Source organism: Hyperolius riggenbachi, chromosome 4, assembly GCF_040937935.1.
Source record: "Hyperolius riggenbachi isolate aHypRig1 chromosome 4, aHypRig1.pri, whole genome shotgun sequence".
Lineage (NCBI taxonomy): Eukaryota > Metazoa > Chordata > Amphibia > Anura > Hyperoliidae > Hyperolius > Hyperolius riggenbachi.
Window position 1 is genome coordinate 175,273,458 of NC_090649.1, and position 25,391 is coordinate 175,298,848.

A 25,391-nucleotide genomic window follows, 5' to 3' on the forward strand; every position below is an offset into this window, starting at 1 on the left:
ATCAGACAACCTGCTGCCAGATAATGATAGGGAAAAATCAGTGCTTCACCAAGCCTCCTCTGGATACCTACAGAGATGTGCTTGGCACAGACCCCCCCCCCTCCCCCCGTCCCTCCAAGAGACTAAAAACACACCTTGAATCCAATACAGAAGCTCTGCAAATACACTAGTTGCAACTATGCACTAGTTGGTGTGTCTTGTTTGAATGCAAATTTGCACATTGTCTATATGTAGGCTCTACACATTTATGCAGCTCGTCATCTGGATGCAGTTTGTCCTAAGAAGCGCTGCCTTTTGCTGTTGTGTACAAAAGTGTCAGATAATGATATATACACCTACATAATAAGTAGCAACACAGTGTTTGGAAGCAAAAAATGTGCTGAAATAGTGCAACTACAGAAGAATCCCTTTATAGTAAACTCCAAGGGTCCAGGTAAAATAGTTTACTATATCAGAAGTGGTCATACATTGTATATTTATACAGACACATTTGCTGGGACCTGAGGACTGAGTTTACTATATCCAGAGGCTTACTATAATCAGAGTTTACTATAATGAGATCCTACTGTATTGTTAAATAGAGATAGTCTGCATATTCTGCACGGTGTCAATAAAAAAAAAAAACACAACAAACCACATGGACAACCTAATAGTCATACATCTCTTAATTCCAATCTATAAACATTGAGTATTAAGGACGACTCCTAATAAAGTGCAATCAAGTCGCCATACAAAACAAAGGTTTGATTAGAAGTACATACAGTGGCCTCAATTCACGGAGCATTATCAAACGTTTATCAAACACTTTATCAAACGTTTGATAATTTACCTCATTGGTAAAATCTCACTAAGGTGTTATATATTTGTTGAACGTTTTATCGGTAAAACATTCGATAAATATATAACACCTTAGTGAATTTTAAATGAGATTTTACCCATGAGGTAAATTACCAAACATTTGCTAAACGTTTGATAATGCTCCGTGAATTAAGGCCAGTGTGCAATCGTACAGAAGTAAAGTGCAATCAAATAGAAATAAAGTGCATTGTGTTGTGATAAAGCTTACAGAGGACTGGCTGGGTCAGCAGTGAGGTGGAGAATGAGCCTTATGGAGCATCCAGCCTAGAAAATGTACTTCCTTCTGACAGTACTGCACATCAAATTCAAGATTCCAGTTATTACAGTTCATGTATTAGAAATGACTTGAGGGATCCCTCACTACCCTGCCACAAAAACAAGCAGCAGTCGTCTATATACCACTTCCAGTGTAGAAGGGATACCCCAAAATTGTTTAGAAAAAATTCTAATATCACTATAGATAGGGAAAAGTGTGTGTGTGTGTGTATATAGTATTAGCCAAGGCTTACATTACAGGGGATACTGGAAAAATGCAAGCCGACACAGGGCACTTTAAAACCTGGAATAAACTGTTCAGTGCACTGCAGACAGCCTGAAACAGAATGTAATTAATACAGAGGGTGCAGCAAGGTGTCCTGTACACTACAAGCCTTTGCTTGAGTGGCCATCCTGAACCCACATCATATATATGTATATGTATGTATATATATATATATATATATATATATATATATATATATTAAACAAGTGTTCTTATTGACTTTGTACAATATATTTGCATATAACAACAAGAACAGAGTGTACACTCATTGCCTATTATTTGCATATCAACTGACCATATTTTAGTTCATTTATTTTATTTAAGTATTTATATAGTGCCGACATATTATGCAGAGCTGTAAAGAGTACAGTATATTGTCTTGACACTATAAATAATAACCCAAATTGTACTTTAAAGTGTACCCAAGGCGGGGCAGGGAAGGCAGATGGGACACAGATACATGTTCCCTGCTCCAAGACCTTCCTCTGTGTCCTCCCCCCCCCCCCCCCTCTCTGTAATGCGCCACCTATGCGACAGTCACAGTGGGGCTGGTGCAATTTAATGGCGTGCAGCATCCCAGTGCGCAGTGCATTAACAGTTTCTGATGCTTATTAAGACCTTGTTCACATTGCGTTCGGTTGGCGTGTGTGTCCGCAGTGGGCTTATTTTGAAGAATGTTTGGTTGCCGATTCCCAACACTTGAGTGGGTGATTCTTTTTTGTGGTTAGCAGTTTCCGACACGTTTTTCCTGAGTGTTTTGGTAATTCACTCCCTGGTGCAAATCAGGAAGTGAACTCTTTGATCCGGAAAAGAATAAATACAATGTATTTATTCTTAAAAACGCAAACGCAATCGCTCCACAAAGCGGTTTTGTGATCGTTTTGCATTTTTCATATACTTTCCATTGAGGCGGAACCGCCTCAAAAATGGCTCAAGTACCACTTATGTAAACGGATCGGAAATGAAACGATATAAAATATCTCATACAGAATCATTGTGTAAGCGCTTTCAGAGCGATTTTGAAACCTCGCTGCGCTTAAAAAATAACAACGCTGGCAGTGTGAACAAGTCCTAACAGTTTTCTGATGCTTACCATTCAATGCAGATCAGCTTTCTAAGTTGCAGAAATACAATGGACAAACCGAAAGCCGGATTTACACATTTCGGTCCCTAGGCCAACTGTCTTCCCTTCCAGGTACAGCAGCTGCCCTCCCATTCTATATACAGCCCCCTCATCCATGTGTAACATCCATGCACAGCAGCCCCTCTCTTTCAGTACAACTCCCTAGGGCTGCAACTCCCCCTCTTTCATGCGTTGGTCCCCACCTGCAGTCTTATTTCTCTAATTGCAGCTCACTTTTCCATATGCAGCAACCCCTCTACCATGTCTAGCTGCCCCCCTGAACAGCAGCCAACTAAGACCTGGGCCTTTGTGCCCTTTCCAGAAATCCAGCCTGAAATAAACCCAAACAAGGCCTCAATTCACTAAGCTTAACTCCTGTCTTTAATAACTCTTCTGAGCTGTTTTACAGTTATCACCATGGTGATATAATTGTGATAACTGTAAAACAGCTCAGAAGAGTTATTAAAGACAGGAGTTAAGCTTAGTGAATTGAGGCCACTGTGGTGAAAGCTGAGAGCAGTGCGCAGGGGAGCGACGGTGTGTGGCAGCGATGTGCGTAAATCTTCAATCAACATGTAACTGAAGATTGCAAGATTAGAGGATATTGGCCTGGGACATGTTCAAGGATACTGGCGTGGGAACTTTCTTTTAAAAGTATAGGTAAGTATTTCTGGTTAACAATTACTTTTTCCGTCGTCGTGTTTTTATTTAATTTAACCCTTTGTGGAGAAGGGTAAGGGGTACTTTGTACCTCTATACTCATTTCTTCTGGGAGGGGGCTATACAGCCATATTGCGGTTGTATAGTGATCCCTGGCCAAAGCGTTGCCACTGCGTACAGACCCCCTGGAAACCCCATCATGAAATTCATTGCTCTTTCTTTAGACATACGTAAATCTACACTACCGTTAGGTTTGCTACATTATCTGTCGTTTACCGCATTTTAATCTATTCTTTTTTCCTATGAAACTTTAAAATTGATTTTCTCAAAAACTATAAGGTCTTTGTGAATTTTTTTCCTCTTGTAGCCACTGTCCTCCTCCACATCCCCTTAAAATTTGGTGTTTCTAGCATGTAAGGGGGCTTTTGCTATTAACTGCTAAAGTCGGCGGCCGCTCGCCTGCCATTAAAGTCTATGGGAAAAATGTGAACGCAAATTAAAAAAAAAAGTTTGTTAAACGCAGATTTCGAATACTGTTGGTTTACTGCAAAGTATTCGCTGGCAGAACAGTTTGGCCCATCTCTAATAGAAGGGGTTGACAGCTGCACAACCGAGGGGACCATGAGAACAGTGAGGCAGCTGACAGAATACAGGGGGGCTGAAGGAAGCCAAGGTAAGTAAAAAATTCCTAGCTCTATTTCATCTCGGGTACACTTTAAGTGAGCAACTGTGTATTCCCATGATTCATCACTCCCAAATATGCAAATCTCTTTATGACCCTGGTGCATGGCCAGGACCTTGCATGAGCAGTGGAGCATGACTGGGCTAGACTCTGCTGCGGGAGAATGGATTGGCTTGGGAGCCCACAGCCTACAAAGGGCTGGAGAAAGCCCCAGGTAAGTATAAATGCTTGTCCTTTTTTAATCTCAGGTTTCCTTTAAATGAGCAACTGTGGTTTCCCATGATGCATCACTCCCAGGTATGCAAATGATCTCTTTATTTCCCTGAAAGCCAAGCAGATATCCCTCAATTACACTCCCATGGCCGGGAGCATCCTGCACAGTTACAAACCTTGGCAAACTGCACATGCGTAAAATGCTCCCGGTGATGGGAGCGCAATGGGGCACATGCGTGTGGCCAGGAATGCATATGTTCACCAGAGTGTGACTGTGGAATTTATCAGGCCACACTGCGGGGGAACAGAGCAACCCGGGAGGACGGTAAGGGAGCCCGTGCCGTGGCCTACAGGAGGCTGAAGGAAGCTCAAGGTAAGTAATGTACTTTTTTAATCCAAGGTACACTTAAAGCTAAATTATTGCAAATACCTTCTGTTTTAAGAAGACACATTTATATTCAAGGTTGCTTTTTAGTAGAAGGGCTTTTACGTCTATTCTAGCCCCTTATACTTTGCTAGTGGTTCTGGATCACCCTGAGGCTGCTGGGTATTTTGTAGTATCAGATAGTCTGTGATCTTGTTTTGTTCACAAGCAATGTGTGTAAGCATGCAATATCAAAAACGGCCACTAGTTGTCTCTATTTGCACATAAATCGAACGGAAATTCTACTCAACAGCAAAGATCTTTCTATGTTTTGTTATTCATTTATTTCTTTTATTTTTGTAGAACTGAAAACATATTTGTCTTTGTTGAATATTGTTTCCTCTGAGAGTCTTACAGTAGAGTATTATTACATGGGTAAGGGATACTTCTAATTCACATAGTGTATACTGATCCATAACAATAAGCAGTGTGTAAATACAATTTAATGAACAATTGCTTAATAACAGCTGACAATTACCTCCCACTGTATATTTAGCAATGCTTAAGACTTTTAAATGCCTGCTCTTAACACGGACAACTTTTTCTGTAGTTTTATTATTTCACATGGCCAGATGTTCAGAAGTGACTAGCTTGCTCAAATAGTTCTTACAATTTTTTTCTTTCATTACATCCCTTGCCTTTCCTGGTCGTTTTAACTAAACTGTGTTTGGTGTTGTTCTTGCTGCCCTGTAATTGGCTAGCTCTGCAGTTTGGGTCTCTTCCTATAGTGGTGGGTGGGGGCAGAGAAGTGGGATTCTGATGTCAAGTGGGAGATCCTCAGAATTCGAGCAGTAGAAGGTCTGTAGTTGAGGCAGGACTCATAACTGTCCAGAACCTCTGTAGGATTCATCGCTGTAAGAGGAGCACTTGGCTTCCTGGGAGCACCACTTGACATGGCTGGCACTTGCTTGCAGTTTTTTGGGTTTATCACAAGTTTTGTTGGTTGGATTGGGGTTGTACTAGCCACTGCTACAAATGACTGGGTACTGACCTGCGATTATAGCATCAACACATGTAGAAAGTTGGATGAACTCGGTTCCAGGGGACTTTGGGCAGACTGTGTCATTGCCATAGGACTCTATCACTGCAAACCCTTGGCTGACATTCTCACACTGCCAGGTAAGTTACTTATGGGGATTTATTAAATTTGTGAAAGTTCCTGACTGCCCTTGTATGATGAGTGTCTCTGTCTTTTCTCTTTATCAAATTATTATTGTCGTTATGATCACTGGGATCTCCTATAGGTTTGATACAAGCATTGGCTTTAAATCCTGTTTTGTGTTATGGGTATGCATTAACAGATTACTGCTGCAAATATTAAGGATGTTTTTGTTATTATTTGTATTACTGATGTATCTGTTATTAGATGCTGAGGTGTATGTGACTGATCTATCTAAAGGTGGCCACACACGATACAATAAAATGATCCAACTTTACGGCAATTCAGTTGTTCCAAAAAAATCTAAATGCTTTTTTTTTTTTTCATTCGAGCTAGAAATCGATTGGATTTCCCAGTTTTTTTCAATATAAGTTGATCGAGTGGTGGATTTTTTAGATCAATTTAAATGAAAATTGAATGGTGTAAGGTAGATTGTCAATTTACTAATCTATAGACCCACACAATTTTTTTCAGTTTTCAATCTTTTTTTGAGTGAAACATTGGACACACCTGTGTGGATCATTAGTCACCTTTTTTAAAAATGTTAGTTACAATCCATCAGAAAAATGTAATGTAATTCTTGAATTGAAAAGAAATGTAAAAAATTGTGTGGTGTGTGGCCACTGGCCACCTTTATTCATAGATGGAGTGATCCCCTTACAAGGTTAGTAAGTGCATACAGTATATAGCCAGGACTTTTATTAGCAAAAACTAGACTCCTCAATATTTCAGTTCTACTCAGCAGAAAACTGTCACTGAAGTGAAAATTATCCCGATATTAATGAACATCTAAATAATAAAATGTAAATTGTTGAAGTGTGTACAAACTGTGCAAATTGGATAGATTTGAAAATCTGTGTGCAGTGTATGGTGGGATTTGACCCCTGTTTTGATCAGATTAAGATTAGAACATTGGGTGGCAATCTAAATGTGTATGGCCACCTTTACAGAGATAAACCTTGCACAAGATGGAAGATGGGGATGATCAGTGGTTATGCTAATACTAGTAGACCTAAACCCCTTTAAAAACAGGCTCTAGATCTGTCACCGCCGCCGCCGCCACCACTGCATGTCAGCACGCATGCGCACGCCCACACCCACCCAGCCCCCTGTCCCCGTCCTCCCCTTGTCCCAACGGCTGTCCGTGCACATGCGCAGTAGCACAAACGCACGGAGCCAGGGACAAAGGAGGACGCAGGGACACTTGGATATTATTATATAGGATGTGCATGTTATTATTTTTATGCTGACATTCATTTGCAGTGTCTGTAGGGACATCTGCAGATATATACCAGCCATACATATACATGCCTGCTTGCCTACCATATGCAGATAAAGCATGAATGTCTATGGGCTCTGTGCAAAATGATATGTCTTATCTGGCTACCCATTATCAAGAAGAGGTTGGATTGATACCATCCAATCTATTTTCACACTGCACACATCATTTCAATTAGATCTCAGCAGAAAGCTACTGAGCATCAATCTGACTGCTGAGGTTGTGCCACTGAATGCAGTAACGCTATATCCATCACCCAACGGGGAGCTAATTTCAAATAATGATGGCCATACACATTCAGATTGTCCCTTAATGTAACAAATAGATCAATCCCTCTCTGATCTGAATCTGATCAGTGAGGGATCAAATCCCCCATACACTGCACATAGATTTTCAATAGATTTCACTATAAAAAATCTATCGAACTGCAGCATTGTACTGTTGGATACTGTGCAGCTCTATAGGCCATTGATCTTCTGCCACATCTCCACCATATCTGATTAAAATATACCAACTAGTTGTGATTTGGATCCTTTTTTTTCCGCCAATTGATCGAATGCTGTGGCTCATTGTGGCATAGATATCACTTTGATGGAATCTGCCGGTAAAGATGTACATCCAGCTTATGTCTGATCACACTTTCAATCAAGGAGCTAGCTGAAGTTTAAATGTGAATCAGTCAGATACATTGGTCACAATAGATTTCCAGCATTAAATATTGGATAGCTATTAGGTCATCTTGCAACATTAGCTGACAAATTTCAGCAGAAATCTATTATGGATCTCATTGCTGCAGCTGCTAGCTTTATACTGCCCTATTCAGGACAAAGATATGCAAATGTTGCTTCTGCCTGTGCACCCCCCAAACCCACCAGCATTGATTGGGCACAGATTATTATTTTATTTATTGTATTTATAAAGCGCCAACATATTACGCCGCGCTGGACATTAGTTTAGGTTACAGACAATATGTAGAGTGACATACAGCAATATGACAATACAGGAATACAAGAAAAACCAGATCACGCAGCACAGTATGAGTACAAGCAGAGCCGGGACAAGGTCCATCAGCACCCAAGGCTGAGACACCAAAGTGCGCCCCTCCATCCCTCCCACCCCAGCAGTCACACACTGATTGCTATTAGACTAAGAGGCGCCCCAATGCCCCCAACCCCACCAACCCCTTAATCTCTAGTTATCTGGCTTGTCATTGCCATGTATCCCCTTTTCTTATTTCTTTCTGCTTCAAACACAATGGGAAATGACAGCTGAGTGAATTGTGCGCCCCTCCTACACTGCGCCCTGAGGCTGGAGCCTCTCCTGCCTCTGCCTCGGCCCGGCCCTGAGTACAAGGTAGTGCTTAGTCAGTCACTGGATGGAGCATGGAGATTAGGCAAGTTAGGTTCACTCAGATGCATAGCATGGGCGCACAGTAATGGAGGTGCATGATCAGGTAGGACACAAAAGGAGGAGGACCCTGCCCAAAGGTTCACAATCTAGAGGGAGAGGTGGGGACACAAAAGGTAGAGGACCAGAGTTCAGCTGTGGATTTAGAGCACTAGTGAGGGGTGGTAGGCAAAAGTGAAAAGGTGAGTTTTGAGGGCCTTCTTAAATGGACAAGTCCATTCAATGTAACGTGGTTGTAAATTCCATGGTTTTAATAGATTTTCATTCCATTCAATGTTTATATGAAACATAACGTCTTCCATAAAAAAATGTGTTGTGTATGCCTACATTACAAATGGTAGTATAAAGAATTGAGAAATGAGAAGGCTTACTGGGCAGAGCTCTGGGTCCCTGGTTCGGATCACAGCCAGGGAAATATCTGCACAGAGTTTGTATGTTCTCCCCGTGTCTACAAGAGTTTCCTCCAGGCACTCTGGTTTCCTCTCACTTCCCAAAAACATACAGATAAGTAAATTGGCTCCCCCTAAATTGGCCCTAGGCCTAGACTGATACATACCGATACTGTACATTACACAATACATACATAGTCATATGACAATGGTAGGGATTAGATTGTGAGCCCCTGGTGAGACAGTTAAGTGAAAAGACAATATATACTTTGTACAGCGCTGCGGAAGATGTCAGCACTATATAAATACTAAATAATAATATAGACCATAAACACATCTGAGGTGGAAAGCATGGTATGGGGTCAATAGCACTTTATTTCCCCTCATACTGAACTGTGCTTATCTTAGTTATCTAATGGTTTCCATGAACATGTTAATTTCCCTCAGGACAAATAATGTTCAGAGAGTTGTAGGTCAGGCCATATACTTGTAAGCTGCTTGTGGCTAATTTATGGGGTCGGGGACATGTCCAATCTTACCATTGCTGTGTAATATAAGGAAGTGCCTAAATTATCCATTCAATATAAATATTCACTCAATTTACCCTTATACTACATAGATTTGGTAAAATTGAATGAAAAAGAGTGGATTAGTTACCACCTTTATGCTGCATACACACATACAATAGTTCGTAGAGAGATTCTATTGTGCATACAGTGGCCACCTGACCAACCAATTTGCCAGCAGATCTGTCACAGTGGTTCAACTTAGCCAAGGGTATTGTTCTTTCCCTCTCCATTGTTTGCCACTCAGTCGTCCCTTTCCTCCTCTCCATAGGAACAGAATATTAATGTGTTTCTAGCCTGTAGAACTCCAGTGTCTATCCCTGCCGGGCAACATCAGTCATACGTTGTGTACTCTGCTTTACACTATCAGCCATATCTGGCTGTGGAGCAGTTACAGGGGCTCCCTCTAGCTCCGCCCTGGTGGAAAGGCTATTTTTTCATATTGTTTATTTTGCCTTCACATGAAGCTGTTTAGTCAAATATATTTTTGTCTTTTATAATCACAGCTTTCTCTACTTTGTATCTAAAAAAAATGATTGTATTTGTGAGTAAACAGCATGCATGTTAATTTTATTGCTTGCTCGGGTTAACATTCCATCAGCCAGCTGACACGTGGTTACATTGTTTGTCACAAAAGCACGCACATAAGCTGAAAGCAAGAGAAAGAAAGCTATATTCTGTTTCTGGGAAAACACATGAAAGACATTCTGTTCTCCTAAGAGAATTCAAGGCTTTTTACATGGTAACATTTTTGCATCATTGCATGTAACGATTTTATTAGAGAGGTCAGATGTGTGGGAAAATTCACTTGTCTCTCATTTTATATTTTAGTGCATTATTGTATAATAAAATTCTATTATCTAGAAACATATTTTTTTTGTCTTCAGCATCCTACTATATTGAGATAATTACAATATTATTTTTAAGGTGTGTACACCCACACAATTCCTGTGACCCTTAACCGATCCGGACCGCAGTAATTGAAATCTACGCCCTGCTTGTGGCTGCTTATCCATGCCAGAGGGTAGATTTCAATTACCGCGCCACACGAACCCACCGCTACCGGCGATCACACTGCCCTCCTGCCACTGCAGGCCACTCTCTCTGCCATCGCTATGACAGCAGAGCTTTGTGACTCAGTCAGGAGCCAATTTCATTGGCTCATGACCCTGTGATCATTATGAACCAATCTCATTGGGTCCGTGTGGCAAGATGTCGGTAGGCCCCATTTTTCAGTGCCAGCAGTCTCTGGTCCTTAAGGGCACAAGCGCATATGTGCTGCCCCCATGCAGCTCTGGCTGTACTTGTGCAGTACGGCCATGACCATGCATGAAGAGGAGTGTAGTCATGATCAGAAATCCACCAAGCTCTTGTCAGATCTCTTTCAGGGGTCTGGGTACGGCACCAGTTGGGGTTCAGGAGGATGTGGGGAGCCTCTGCAGAATGCAGAGCATTTCTGCTTCTTAGGCAAGTGTCTTTTTTTTCTCACTTTATTCACCTCTGTTACACTTTAATGATTGTGCATTGATCATCAGAGGCACAGTTTGGGTCACACAGCAACGTTACTGGAGTTAAGTGCAATAGGCCCCTTGTTTGGTGATCTCATGTGCAGGACAGCTGAGCTGTGCAAATGATTCCATGCTGAGAATTCAGAGTTTTTTTCTATCATAAGTATAAGCTTTGGGACTGCTGCAAACTACTAAAGGAGATGGCCCATCTATGCTACCTTCAAGCATAATTCAACATAATAACTTTTTTAGCCAATTTAGTCACTTTGGTAAAACTTGCCATTGATTTGTTAACTCACTCATATTAGGTTGAAAACTTCCAAACAGTGCTGATTGATGACTGCACAGATTTATACTCAAATAGCTATATATAACTTATTGGTATGATCAATTCTCTTTTGCAATCTGATTGTGATTGAGTAGTACAAGGTGGAGTATGAATCACTACTATCTATGTGATCAAAGGCTAGCCAAATTAGCCTGTTATTGTTGACTTGTTTATGACTAGCTTAAGATATCTGCCTAAAAGCACTCTCCTGCTGTGCTTTTTTACGAAAAATCGAAGAGACTTTGCAAACTGAGTTACATGGTTCTACACTGTACTTAAAGGACAACTATAGTGAGAGGTATATGGTGGAGGCAGCCATATTTATTTCATTTTAAAGTAAATGTTAGCCAAATAATGCTACCCCATGACCTATTTACCCAGAGCTTCCTCCAGCCCCTTGCAGCCGACATGTCCCACACCGCAGCTCCGGCCCGGGGTCCCCGACGGTGTAGAGGCCGACCTCGAGGTCATCCTCTACTGCATCTGCGCTGCCGCCGATGTCAATCAGGTCCACGTTGTCTAGTGTAGTCCAGTGTACTGCGCAGGCAGAGAACTACTGTGTCTGCACAGTACACTCTGGACAACGTGGACTTGATTGACAGCGGCACTCGGCACTTTCCTATAACTACCTAACGATCGCGTCATGCCGATGGGCGTGACCGCGGCGGCAGACCCAGGACCGCCTAACGCCGATTGGTGTCAAGTCCTGGAGCTGCAGTTTACCAGGGATCGTTCCCTGCTGGTTCACAGAGCTCTGCTCCATGATCAGCCTGCTAGCCGCGATCGCGGCTAGCAGACTGTTCAGAGCTGAAAGGGGAAATAAATCCCTTTTGTTTAGGTTTATACAGCGCTGCGATCTCCTGCAGCGCTGCATGGGGGACACTCGGCTGTCCCTCAGAGCGACTCATGATGCGTGGCTTCTCAAAGGCCGATGCCTATGAGAGGTGGGGATGAGTCCCAATTGCTGTCCTAATAGAGATTTAGGAAGGCACCGGGGGGAGGGAGGGAACAGTCTCCCTTTTTTTAAATGAAAAAAAAAAGATAGCAGCAGCGATTAGACACCTCCTGTAGAGTGTCATATTAAGGACAAGAAAAGGTGGTTAAATTAATTTGTGTGCTGAGTTATAGGGCTGTGCAGCACGCTAACAAAGCTGCACAGCCCTCTATTGTAAAAAATGGCCTGGTCACTAGGGGAGTGTAAGCCTGTGGTCCTGAAGTGGTTAAGCAATACCAGTTGCCTGGCTGACCTGCTGACCCTCTGCCTCTAATACTTTTAGCCACAGTCCCTGAACAAGCATGCAGCAGATCAGGTGTCTCTAGCATTATTGTCAGAACAGACAAGATTAGCTGCATGCGTGTTTCTGGAGTGAGTCAGACACTACTGCAGCCAAATAGACCGACAGGGCTGCCAGACAACTAGCATTGTTTAAATGAAAATAAATATGCCAGCCTCCATATACCTCTCACTACAGTTGTCCTTTAACACTTATTTGTGAAGGTTTAAAACAAATGTAAAAACAGTCATACATTAGTTCCTAAATTAAGAAAACTGGTAATAGGTAATTTCCTTTGTAGTGCCTAGCATCAGTTGCATCACATGGCTACCTTGCCCAGAAGGCTTGATACACCTCTGCAGCCATCCATAGACTGGCATATGAAATGGAGATCACTCTTCATTACTTCACAGTCTGCAAGGAGAAAAGACATTCCCTGGCAAACCGTTATTTCCGTGTGTCACTATAGAGGAGGACAGCTGTGACACTCTGCATTTCAGCTAAAAGCAGGCTGTGTTGTTTGGCCAGCACAGCTGATATCTCTAGTCAAGCTTTTTGGCTCATAGTTTGGTGAGGCATAGCTTTGTACAGCATTGATCCATACAAAGATAGCAGGTATCCCTACAGCTGTCAGTCAGATGTCTGGTGGAATCTGATGAAGATTGAGGTGTGCATGGTGATAAAATGTTCTCTACTCCCCAAATGACTTGTGATTAGGAGGAAGCATTTGCTTGCTGGACCGGGCTGCTGTTGCAGAGAATGGCTGGCTGTTAAACGCAATCATTTATCTTTTACTCCCGGTAAGAAATACCAATTTAAATGATGGGAGTAAAGTTTAACACATTTTTCAGTAGAAAAATACATATATTTACACAGATCTGTACATCAGTCCAGAAAGAGGGACAAATGAGGCAGAAAGAAGAGACGGATCATCCACAAGGCAAAGCTAGGCAGTTGTCTAGGGTATAGAGAGAGTCTAGCATCTCCCCAAATCTTACTAAAAAGAATGATCGTAAGCGGTGGGCAAAAATCTGACTAGGTCCCCATTTCATCTTAATCCTTTCTGGGAGTGACAGGTGGATTTGGTTCCCGAAATGGAACTGTCCCTCTGAAAAAGGGACAGTTGGGAGTTATGTATATTTCTGTTGCTTCACTTTCTCTGCTCATTATTTGCTGATGATGCTACTGCCATAAAGCGTGTGAATTCTATCTACAGCGTCACTGCTGCCATCTCCTATATGCACCATACCCTAGCTGCTGCCACTCATGGCCGTTTAGTCTACTTTTTGCTGCCTGAGACAAACTCGTGAGGATGTGCCCCACCCCCTCCCCAATTTGGAATGATCACACCTGACAATTTACTGTCTACCCCCTCCTCACTCACTGTCAGACTCCTCACACAGCACAAGCTTCTTTTCCCCAATGATGACCTCTTCACCTCGATTTCCTCACGCTTTTCCTCCTACTCTGACTGCATGCTGTAAGTGTAAATATACAGTACAAAGCTGCTGCCCCATGTAATCTCTGTCGCCTGATGCAAATGTTTCACCTTGCTTCATGAGAGAACCGGCCCTGTTGCCACTGTATTGGTTAACAGTCTCTCCCCGCTGCAGGTCCAGGATCTGCATTTGTCACCAGAAGCTGATAATTGTAACGTCACACAAAAACTTTTACCTTCTTTTTCAATAAGTTTCACCCCAAAAAAGATATAATAGTCTTAACCACTTGCCGACTGCGCACTCATAACGCGCGTCGGCAAAGTGGCAGCTGCAGGACCAGCGATGCAGATCAGCGTCGCCGGCTGCAGGCTAATTAATCAGGAAACAGCCGCTCGCGCGAGCGGCTGTTTCCTGTCATTTCACGGTGGGGGGCTCGGTGAATAGCCTGCGGGCTGCCGATCGCGGCTCGCAGGCTAAATGTAAACACAAGCAGAAATAATCCGCTTTGTTTACATTTTTACAACGCTGCTAACAGTAGCAGCGTTGTAGTAGATCAGCGATCCCCGGCCAATCAGCGGCCGGGGATCGCTGTCACATGACAGCGGGGAGCCTGTTAGAGGCTGCACAGCACAGATCCGTTCCTGTGCAGCCTCCGATCTCCGGGGAAGGGAGGGAGGAGAGGGAGAGGGGGAAATCCTGCGGTGGAGGGGGCTTTGAGGTGCCCCCCCTCTCCCCCACCACCCACAGCATGCAAGAGCGATCAAACCCCCCCCCCCACACCACCAGCACATCATCCCCCTAGTGGGGAAAAAAGGGGGGCGGTCTGGTGGCTCTGCCTGTCATTTGATCTGTGCTGGGGGCTGTAGAGCCCACCCAGCACACATCTGAAAAAACAGCGCTGGTCCTTAAGGGGGGGGTAAAGGCTAGGTCCTCAAGTGGTTAAATCAGTACCAAAGTCATTTCTTATAATGTTTAGCCATATTCTCTTCTCTATGAAATGCTATAACGCCATGAATCCTGCTTGTTGTGGAATGTGTGATTTGCCACCGGTTCTGAATGCATCTGATGGACACGTTTCCACCTATTGCTCTGCAGCAAGTCATTACTCTCATAATTTCTCAGCATGTGCTGGAAGTGATGACATTTGAGTACAAATGTCTGTCTAGGTGTAACTAGAGACTATGAGGCCCCACAGTCTATAGCAATGAGTTGACTGGGCAATTTCCATTCCCATGCAATGTACACTGTTTCTCTACCCTCTGATTTTGTCTCAATGGCCATGGACTATACACAAAGTGTACACGTCATGTACCCCCTGAGCCCCCTCCTCTCCAGGGCCCCATAGCAGCTGCTATGGCTATTGCTACACCCCTGGGCCTACATAAAATTCCATAATCTAACTGGGTACCATCCTTCATGGTGTCAGAAACATTTATATCATTTTACTTTATCCTTTTTGCTCATTGAGCCATCTTAAGTTAAATACCCACCACAGACCAAGACCGCAGAAGATGGATTGGGGGATACGCAGCGACGAAAGATTTGATGAACAATTGTAGCTGATCCATCTCTCACAATGACGTACCGTGGGAATAAATGATGGGTGCAAATGGTCGCGGTAATTAGCGTGAGGGTCAATAGAGATCGGACAGACTGTCCACGATTGGATTCGTCATGAAGGTCGTTCCGAGCGAACGATTATGGAGTGTAATCGGCTGTCAGTGAATATCGTTTAATGAACTTTCATTAACCTTCTTGCCGGTTATCCCGAGCTCAGCTCGGGGTAACCTGCGCAGGAGGATTTCTCAGGCCCCGCTGGGCCGATTTGCATAATTTTTTTTTCCTACACGCAGCTAGCACTTTGCTAGCTGTGTGTAGTACGCGATCGCCGCTACCCGCCGCGCCGAGCCGCCCCCCCGCCCCAGACCCCTGTGCAGCCTGGCCAATCAGTGCCAGGCAGCGCTGAGGGGCGGTGCGGGATTCCCTGTGACGTCCCGACGTCCATGACGTCGGTGATGTCATCCAGCCCCGTCGCCATGGCGACTGGGGAAGCCCTGCAGGAAATCCCGTTCTCAACTACCGAAGGTGATCGGAGTGGGTGGGGGGATGCCGCCGCTCAGCGGCTATCATGTAGCGAGCCCTGAGCTCGCTACATGAGTTAAAAAATTTTTTTAAAAAAGTGCGGCGCTGCCTCCTTGCCGGATTTTTTTAGACCGGCAAGGAGGTTAAAAGATGTTATGCAATATTGCGCAAACGGTCATTTAGCGTTAACGATTCCACACAAAAATCTTCTGGTGGGTATCGGTCTTTAGGACTGTTTCATATGAGCAGCTGAAGACTGTAAATTCACCTTGTTAGCACTGGCTACCGGCACTGGGCAGGCAGCCCCCCATGGACTCACATTTGAGTGCAACCACAGCCACATCAATTCGTGGTTCTCTGCCCCATAGTCACCCCACTGTGTGTCAAGCGATGAGGCGCGGTGTTACAAATCTTGCCGTTCAGCACCCGAATGTCGCTTGTGGGCGGGTGACGGGACGCTGAACAGCCCGTCAAGCATGCAGTTCAGCATCCCCTCTGAAAGAGGCCTCAATACAACTTCTTCTGAATGATTATTGTGCTGGGCTTGCCTCGTAAAGGCAGGTGATCACATATGAGGGAACCAAACGTATGTGTTGCAATCCCACCAGTAACCAAAGTGCTAGACTGGCTGCCACAGCTAATACATGCAGCACACATGAACTAGCAGACTGCATCTCCCCCTGCTCCTCCGTACCTGGTATTCTCACCAATGTCAGGATAGCAACTAATACACCAGTTACATGAGGAACTACAGACCTGTGTTGAGATCATTTATCATTTACCTCCTGCCAGCAAGAAATGAAGCCAGCTAACCTACCATGGCGCTATTCGAGCATCAGAAGAAACCTCCTGCAGGCACGATGAAAACATATGAACTCTGTGCAAGTAGTTCTTTGAAAGCATTAAACTGAACACTATAGCTGAACAAGACCAAAATATTTCCTATTGAGCTTCTATGGGAATAAAGTGAATAACAAATCAGTGTAGTGAGATGTTGAAGCAGGGAAGGCGGGAAAGGACAAATCGCGATGAGGGAAGGTCACAGATATCATGATCTGAGGGCTTGCTCATGTAATATGGTTATTAAAGGGAGATTACAGTGGTAAACCTTCAGATGCATTGCTTGTTCCTTGATTGTACTGAGGCGGCGTGGGAGCGATCCTTGTGGATGGGGCTGGAAGAAGCCCCAGGTAGGTATAAAACTTTTATTGTTAATCTTTTCTGGTTTCCCTTTAAAGAGACACTGAAGCGAAAAAAAATTATGATATTATGATTTGTATGTGTAGTACAGCTAAGAAATAAAACATTAAGATCAGATACATCAGTCTAATTGTTTCCAGTACAGGAAGAGTTAAGAAACTCCAGTTGTTATCTCTATGCAAAAAAAGCCATTAAGCTCTACAACTTTCAAAGTCGTGGAGAGGGCTGTCTTCTGACTTTTATTATCTCAACTGTTAGTGAACAAATCTCTTTTTCTCTGCCAGAGGAGAGGTCATTAGTTCACAGACTGCTCTGAAAGAATCATTTTGAATGCTGAGTGTTGTGTAATCTGCACATATTCTAGAATGATGCAATCAGGGCCGTTTCTTGGGCAGGGCGACCGCCCTGGGTGCAGACCGGCAAGTAGAAGAAGGGGGGGGGGGGCGCAGACAGAAGGACATAACTGCCAGGGAGCTGGTGACTTGCGATGCAGCCAAATGGAAGAAGAAAGAATAGTATCAGCGCAATCACCTTACTTGACTCCTCCTAGGCTGCCTGCGTCAGACATCAAGTCATCATCACGTCACTAACACGTGATGACACTTGATGTCCTGTAGCGGTACTGCAGGCTGTCAGTGCGCGGCGCCAATGGAGGAGTCGACTTTCTGGGCTTTCTTCGCCTGTGTGTTTTCCTGGTCCCTGCTTCCTCCTGGATGAACGGCTGGTCACTAGTAAGTAGGCAGATCTACTTGTGACCTGTTCTGTCCCTAAAGAGTAAGGGTTCATGAGTCCACGGAGATGGGGGGTGGGGGGAAGGGGCGCGATTTTTAAACCCTTGCACTGGGTGCAATTTAGTCTAGAAACTGCCCTGGATGCAATGTTAGAAAAAACACTATATACCCGAAAATAAATATATGAGAATATTTTATTTGCTGCTAATCTTCTAGTAATTATTCATAGTACACAACCAAATCATTATATCTTTTTTTTTTTCACTTCAGTGTCTCTTTAAGTATTTATATAGCACCAACATATTATGCAGCGCTTTACAGAGTATATTGCCTTGTCACTAACTGTCCCTCGGAGGGGCTCACAATCTAGTCCTTACCATAGTTACAGTATATGTCTATGTATGTATCGTGTAGTGCATGTATAATAGTCTAGGGCCAATTTTAGAGGGAAGTAAACTAACTTATCTGTATGTTTTTGGGATGTGGGAGGAAACCAGAGTGGCCGGAAGAAACCCACACAGACACGGGGAGAACATACAAACTCCTTGCAGATAGTGCCCCGGCTGGGATTCAAACCGGGGACCCAGCGCTAAGGCGAGAGTGCTGCCCACTATGCCACCGTGCTGCCCATAAGTAGTAAAGCCAATACAAAAGCTTAGCATGTCAGCTACAGAACTGCACAACAGCTAAGAAAAGTCAGTGCTTCAGTCTTTAAATCAGGAAACTGACAATCTATTATCCTACAGCATTCAATTTTCATAAAAATGTATCAGAAAAATCAGCTATTCCAGATTGACTTAAATCCATAAAGACTGGAATTATTTTTATAGCTTTCACAGTACAACCAATCATTCCATTATTTTTACCAAATTGCTGTAAAATGAATCTTGTTACTGTATCGTGTGTGGCCACTTTTACTCATGTGAAAAGTTGCTGTTCATGCCAATGTGCCAGTATATATGAGAGATATATATCTAGGGTGACACATTTGGGGGTAGACAGCAACTCGGAAACTCTAAATGCCAAGAGATGTGCATAGAACCAACACCTCCACTGAAATATTCATTTACAATGCATATGTATAGCATTTTCAGACTTTTATACACATGGATTAGATGCCCCAAAAAAGCTACCAACCTCACAATAAATGCTGTAAAAACCCATGGACAAGTCTAGAAATTTAGGTCTGATTCACTTCATAAAAGTATAGGGATCGACACAGGCAACACTGAGCACTCTGAGTAATGTGTGTACTAATAGTGACATTCCCAGTTGCAGCAATTTACCCTGTGGTAACAGTGATACTGTAGGAAAGGAGATGCCAAGACAACACAGGTCTGAAAGTCCTGGCCACAACAATTAACCCATTCAGGTTCTGTCGTTTTCACGTGAGAAATGTTCACCTCCCATTCATTAGCCTATAACTTTATCACTACTTATCACAATGCACTGATCTATATCTTGTTTTTTCCGCCACCAATTAGGCTTTCTTTGGGGGGTACATTTTGCTAAGAGCCACTTTACTGTAAATGCATTTTAACAGGAAGAATAAGAAAAAAATGGAAAAATTCATTATTTCTCAGTTTCAGCCATTATAGTTTTAAAATAATACATGGCTCCATAATTAAAACTCACGTATTGTATTTGTCCATATGTCCCGGTTATTACACCGTTAAAATTATGTCCCTATCACAATGTATGGCGACAATATTTTATTTGGAAATAAAGATGCATTTTTCCATTTTGCATCTATCACTATTTACAAGTTTAAAATAAAAAAAATATAGAAATATTTCATCTTTACATTGATATTTAAAAAGTTTAGACCCTTAGGTAAATATTTACATGTTTTTTTTTTTTTTATTGTAATGTTTTTTTTTTTTTATACTAAACATTTTATTTGGGTATTTTTGGGAGGGTGGGAGGTAAACAATAGATTTATAATGTAAATGTGTGTTAATTCTGTTTTTTTTTTTCAGGTGTAGTATTACTTTTTGGCCACAAGATGGCGGCCATGAGTTTGTTTACATGACGTCACTCTAAGCGTAGCACGCGCTTAGAGTGACGCATCAGGAAGAAGACGGCCAGAAAAAGCTCAGCTTCCGAGAGAAGCTGTCGCTTTTTCAGCGGGGGAGAGGAATCAATGATCGGGCTCCGTAGCCCGATACATTGATTCCTTGGCTACCGAATCCGCGGCCGGGAGTGCGCGTGCACGCGCACGATCGGCCGCGGGGGCGCGCGGTAGCGCGCATGGTTCCTGGACGTAGAAACTACGTCCAGGAACCAAAATAGGTTAATAAGGAAAGGGGGGGGGGAGGGCAATACTGGGCTGAATAAAAGGGAGTGAATAATTGCAGTACTTGGGGGCCTGGGGGAGGGATTGGCTGCACTCTTAAGGGACAGGAGGGGTTAATGGCTGCAATACTGCATGCAGTGCAGTCATTAACCCATCTTGAGCCACAAGTGCAGCCATTAACTTTGCTGGGTAGACTTATAGGTGAGTCAATAAAACATTACAGCTTAAGGGGGTTGAATATTGGAGTCGACGTATATACGAGGTCGACTTGTATTCGAGTATATACAGTATATATTTAAAATATATACATCTGAAAGGTAAATTTTTCCCAGAGTAAAACGCGTTATACATTTTTTCTTGTGTTGCTGTCATTTCCAGTAGGTAGTGAAATATGACAGGGTTTTGGAGTAGTACGTCTCCTCATAAGGGATTCTCAAGTATTTATTTACAAAAGCACTTACTGAATGGTAGTTGCTCAGTCCAATTGCCAAAATCGTGTAAAAACAAGTAGGTAAACCAGCTAGCATCTTTATATAAATTCTTTCCAGTGAGTGCTTTTGCAGAGAATAAAGGTAATACTGAGAATCTCCCATGAGGAGATGTATTAGTCCAAAATCAGTCCGATCTGTCAGCTTTTCTGCCCACTAAATGTGACAGCAACACAGGAAAAAAGTAATAGTGCATTTTGCTCCGGGAGATATGTACATTTTATAAATATGCATTTTAAATTATACAATTTTTTGCAATAGTGGTCCTTTTCAAAATGTCCACATAAAGGCAACGTTGGGTGATGAAGACCTGCTATGTCATTGTGTCAATACAAAGCATTGCTATGTATTTCAGCAACAGCTGTAAAGCAGAGCTCATACTAATAATGTGTATTGTCTGTTACTGACTAATAATAATGTGTATTGTCTGTTACTGATAGAGCTGCCTCTGCTCTGCTCGGTGCTCGACTCGTTATGAGAATAACAAAGTCATTAGCAGCAGCCAGTGCTGGGCTTATCAGCTTGCCTGGCACTGTAACATGATGTGCTGCTCTGTCAGGAGACCACCAGGACAAGCCAAGCCTTTCTTCTGATTGTGCCAAACAAGTTTTCATGTAAAATCTCTGTTGTCCACTGCATTCCCTCCCGCTCTGCGTTCCCTCCTGCTCTGCGCACAAATAGGAAAAGGATTACAAGATCAATGCCCCTTGTGATTTGTGCACAATGCTAAGCTCATCCACTTAATTTACTTTGTCATTACTGATACTGATAACATCACAGCAGCTTCCAATGCTCTGGAGTAAACAAAATCTCTACCCAGCAGCAAAGAATAATGATAGTCAGGTACAGTGATATCTCTGTGCTGTGCACTGAATATGAACAGAGTAGGGTTGCTTTCTTATCGAATAAAAACATGAAACAATATGAAGGCCAGAAGATATCAGTTCTCAGGAATGAAACTCAAAACTCTGAAGACATTGTCCCCTTGTAGTGACATCATGGGCAGTACAGATGGTCAATCAGATGCTAAGAATTATGGCTTACCTGTACCTGGGATTGCTGCCAGAAAGCTGTTTTGTTTTGTTTTTTTTCAAATTTAAAAAGCTGTTTTTAAGAGAAGCTGTCTCAACACAGTAAATTCAGAATAAAAAAAAAACAAAAAGGAAAATCAGTTTGCTGCATTGATTTGCCTGTGGCTATTTCCCTTTCCTGTCTAACATAAATTTCAAAGTTGCCTGATCTGCAAATCTGTAATAGTTTGGTCAGCAACTCCCCACGTATTTACCTTTTACGTCCCTCTATTATATTGTGCCCCAAGACATAATGTTAATTTATTCATGTTCCTTATTTTCTTGTGGTCCCAACTTAACCTAGTGTCTCGTTGTCTTTGTGCTTTCACATCACATGGCCTCATTTATTTGGATCTCGCCACTTTACCATTTGCCATTTGATTAGGTCCCCCCTCCAAACACATACACGCACTGCTCCATCTTCCACCATGTAATTTGCTCACAGATACATGATGCTGTTGCGTGTTAATTTCGGCATGAGATACTGCAGATAGTAGAATATTGTTAATGTTACCAATATTCTATTATCAGCTTATATCATCCTATTCTCATCGTAACCTCCCAGATCTATGCCTTAAGTTGCGTACACACGCACTACAAAAGGAAACAACGGGTCCCCCGGACCCTCCTGCTGGGCGGTCTTTAGCCAACAGTATCCGCGTGTGTACGCGATGTCGGCGGACTGATAAGGCTGTTTCTGAACGATCCGGCTCAGCGATTTTGTGTATGTGTTCTTAATGCACAGAATGTAGTAATGTGCTTTACTGCAGCAATGCTTTCGCTACTCAAGTATTGTGGGTAGCGTAACTCGCTCTGCGCACTGGCGGTAGTAATGGTAATATTGCTGTGCGCTATCTGTGCGCAACAATATCACTGAACTTTTGTGCATTAACCCCCCAAAATAATCTCTTAGGAGATAACTCATTTGGCTTATCTTTTCCTGCAGAAACACCCCAGACAAGGAGCATCTGTATTCATCTTCCTTGGGACAAGCCAACAAGGCACTTTTTGGCATCAATTCACTAAGCTTAACTCCTGTCTTTAATTACTCTTCTGAGCTGTTTTACAGTTATCACAATTATATCACCATGGTGATAACTGTAAAACAACTCAGAAGAGTTATTAAAGACAGGAGTTAAGCTTAGTGAATTGAGGCAGTCTCCAGAATTTCTTTCCAATTAATTGTATAGCGCAGTAAACTCAGTGAAAGAGAAATAAATCAACATCAACAGACTTCTCTAATAAAATGAAAGCTGGAAGGGCATGTGAGCTGTTTCAGAATGTATTGAAGCCTTATAAAATAAATAGGCACTTGTTGAACCCTTCGGGGAGAATCCAGATTTTGGCATCTTTTCTGCTTGTTTGTTTGCACAGAGAGATTATTGATGGCTGACTGGAATTGTCAAAACATAACAACAAAGATGCTTTGTCGATATGCTATAATTACAGCTCCGCACTGCAACAGCGAACGCATTGATTAAAGATGTTAGAGATGAGATGAGTTTTTGGCAACAAGATTGCAGACATTATATCAATAAATGTTTGAGGAATTCAGCTGTTTATTCACTGCTTATTATACAGTGCTTTACAGAGTACCACTCCTGTTGTCATGTTTTCAAAGGAGCTCACAGTCTAGTGGTACTTTCTCTAACACGCACAATACACAGAGTTTAGACAGATTTTAATAATGTAATAATGTTTCTATAGTTTTAAAGGGAACCCAAAATGAGAGAAACAGGGAGGCTGCCATCTATATTCCCTTATAAACAATGCCAGCTGCCTGGTTATCATGCAAAGCTTTTGCCATTAAAGAGAAAGTTCAGCCTAACAAACATTCTGTCATCAAGTTACATTAGTTATGTTAATTAAAATAGATAGGTAATATAATCTCTTACCCACCCTGTTTTAAAAGAACAGGCAAATGCAGGTTTGTGATTTCATGGGGGCAGCCACCTTTTTGGTTGAAAGGAGGTGACAGGGAGCATGAGACACAGTTCCAACTGTCCTGTGTCCTGAACACCCCTCCCAGCTGTGTGTGCTAGGCAACGAGAACAACAACATCAGAAATCCCATCATGCTTTGGACAGCATCAGGGGAAAAATGCCCAGGCAGTTTTATTTGATGGGGCGGAGCTTAGCTTCTGTGCAGCTAAAAATGAGGCTTGGGTAAGAAAAACAAAGTTTTGATGCTTTTTCAGTGCTGCTGACTGAGTAGATTTTAAGTCTGGAGGTTCACTTTAATAAGGTAGCCATACATCTAGCGATGATGAGCAGATTCGACAAAGAGACAAATCTCTCTCTAATCTATTCTGATTAGAGAGAGATTTGTCGGCTTCCCCTACACGCTAAAATCGATCCAGAATTGGCCTTGTGATGACGCATCCGCCGCCTCGCCGGCCTGATACTGTCCCCCCTAATGTCCAATGTGACCTCCCCCCCCCCCTGCCTAGTGCAGTATACATCACGTGTCCGTGTCTGCTGCTGGCTCCAGTCTTCTGTCCAAACCCGTGCCCCACGTGGTTGCCATGCCAGAGTAATGTGGGCACAAATATGCCGGCAACCACGTGGGGTGTGTGTATGGACAGAGCCAGCGGCGGACGTGAACAGGTGATGTATACCGCACTGGGCAACGAGGGGGACATTGGACATTATGGGGACAGCATCGGGGGTTTTGTGGCATTTGTGGCATAGTTACATAGTTACATAGTTATTTTGGTTGAAAAAAGACATACGTCCAACGAGTTCAACCAGAGAACAAAGTACAACTCCAGCCTGCTCCCTCACATATCCCTGTTGATTCAGAGGAAGGCGAAAAAACCCTTACAAGGCATGGTCCAATTAGCCCCAAAAGGGAAAAAAATTCCTTCCCGACTCCAGATGGCAATCAGATAAAATCCCTGGATCAACATCATTAGGCATTACCTAGTAATTATAGCCATGGATGTCTTTCAACGCAAGGAAAGCATCTAAGCCCCCTTTAAATGCAGGTATAGAGTTTGCCATAACGACTTCCTGTGGCAATGCATTCCACATCTTAATCACTCTTACTGTAAAGAACCCTTTCCTAAATAAATGGCTAAAACGTTTTTCCTCCATGCGCAGATCATGTCCTCTAGTCCTTTGAGAAGGCCTAGGGACAAAAAGCTCATCCGCCAAGCTATTATATTGCCCTCTGAGGTATTTATACATGTTAATTAGATCCCTTCTAAGGCGTCTTTTCTCTAGACTAAATAAACCCAGTTTATCTAACCTTTCTTGGTAAGTGAGACCTTCCATCCCCCGTATCAATTTTGTTGCTCGTCTCTGCACCTGCTCTAAAACTGCAATATCTTTTTTGTAATGTGGTGCCCAGAACTGAATTCTATAATCCAGATGTGGCCTTACTAGAGAGTTAAACAGGGGCAATACTATGCTAGCATCTCAAGTTTTTATTTCTCTTTTAATGCATCCCAAAATTTTGTTAGCTTTAGCTGCAGCGGCTTGGCATTTAGTACGATTATTTAACTTGCTCCTAAGGCTAGTTACACACCGGGACGTTGCGTTATAGTGGACGTTATGGTCGCATAACGTCCCCTAACGCAACGCCTGCCGGTGTTGGTAGAGGACGTTGAGTGAGCCGCGTTAAGCGGCTCTTTCCGCATTAGGGCAGTGAGAGTGGCGTTGATTGGCCGGCGG

General features: G+C 42.9%; 2 protein-coding genes across 2 annotated transcripts in view; one reads left to right on the forward strand and one right to left on the reverse strand.

The window, feature by feature from the left end:
• RPL22L1 (ribosomal protein L22 like 1) overlaps positions 1 to 25,391 on the reverse strand; it is a 460,839-nt gene that overhangs the window by 14,352 nt on the left and 421,096 nt on the right. The window lies entirely within an intron of this gene.
• Positions 5,270 to 25,391, forward strand: part of CLDN11 (claudin 11) — a 55,643-nt gene continuing 35,521 nt past the window's right edge. The window contains exon 1 of the mRNA XM_068281004.1: positions 5,270 to 5,620. Coding sequence (XP_068137105.1) covers positions 5,395 to 5,620 — 226 coding nt within the window. The 5' untranslated portion in view covers positions 5,270 to 5,394. The remainder of the gene's footprint in view (positions 5,621 to 25,391) is intronic.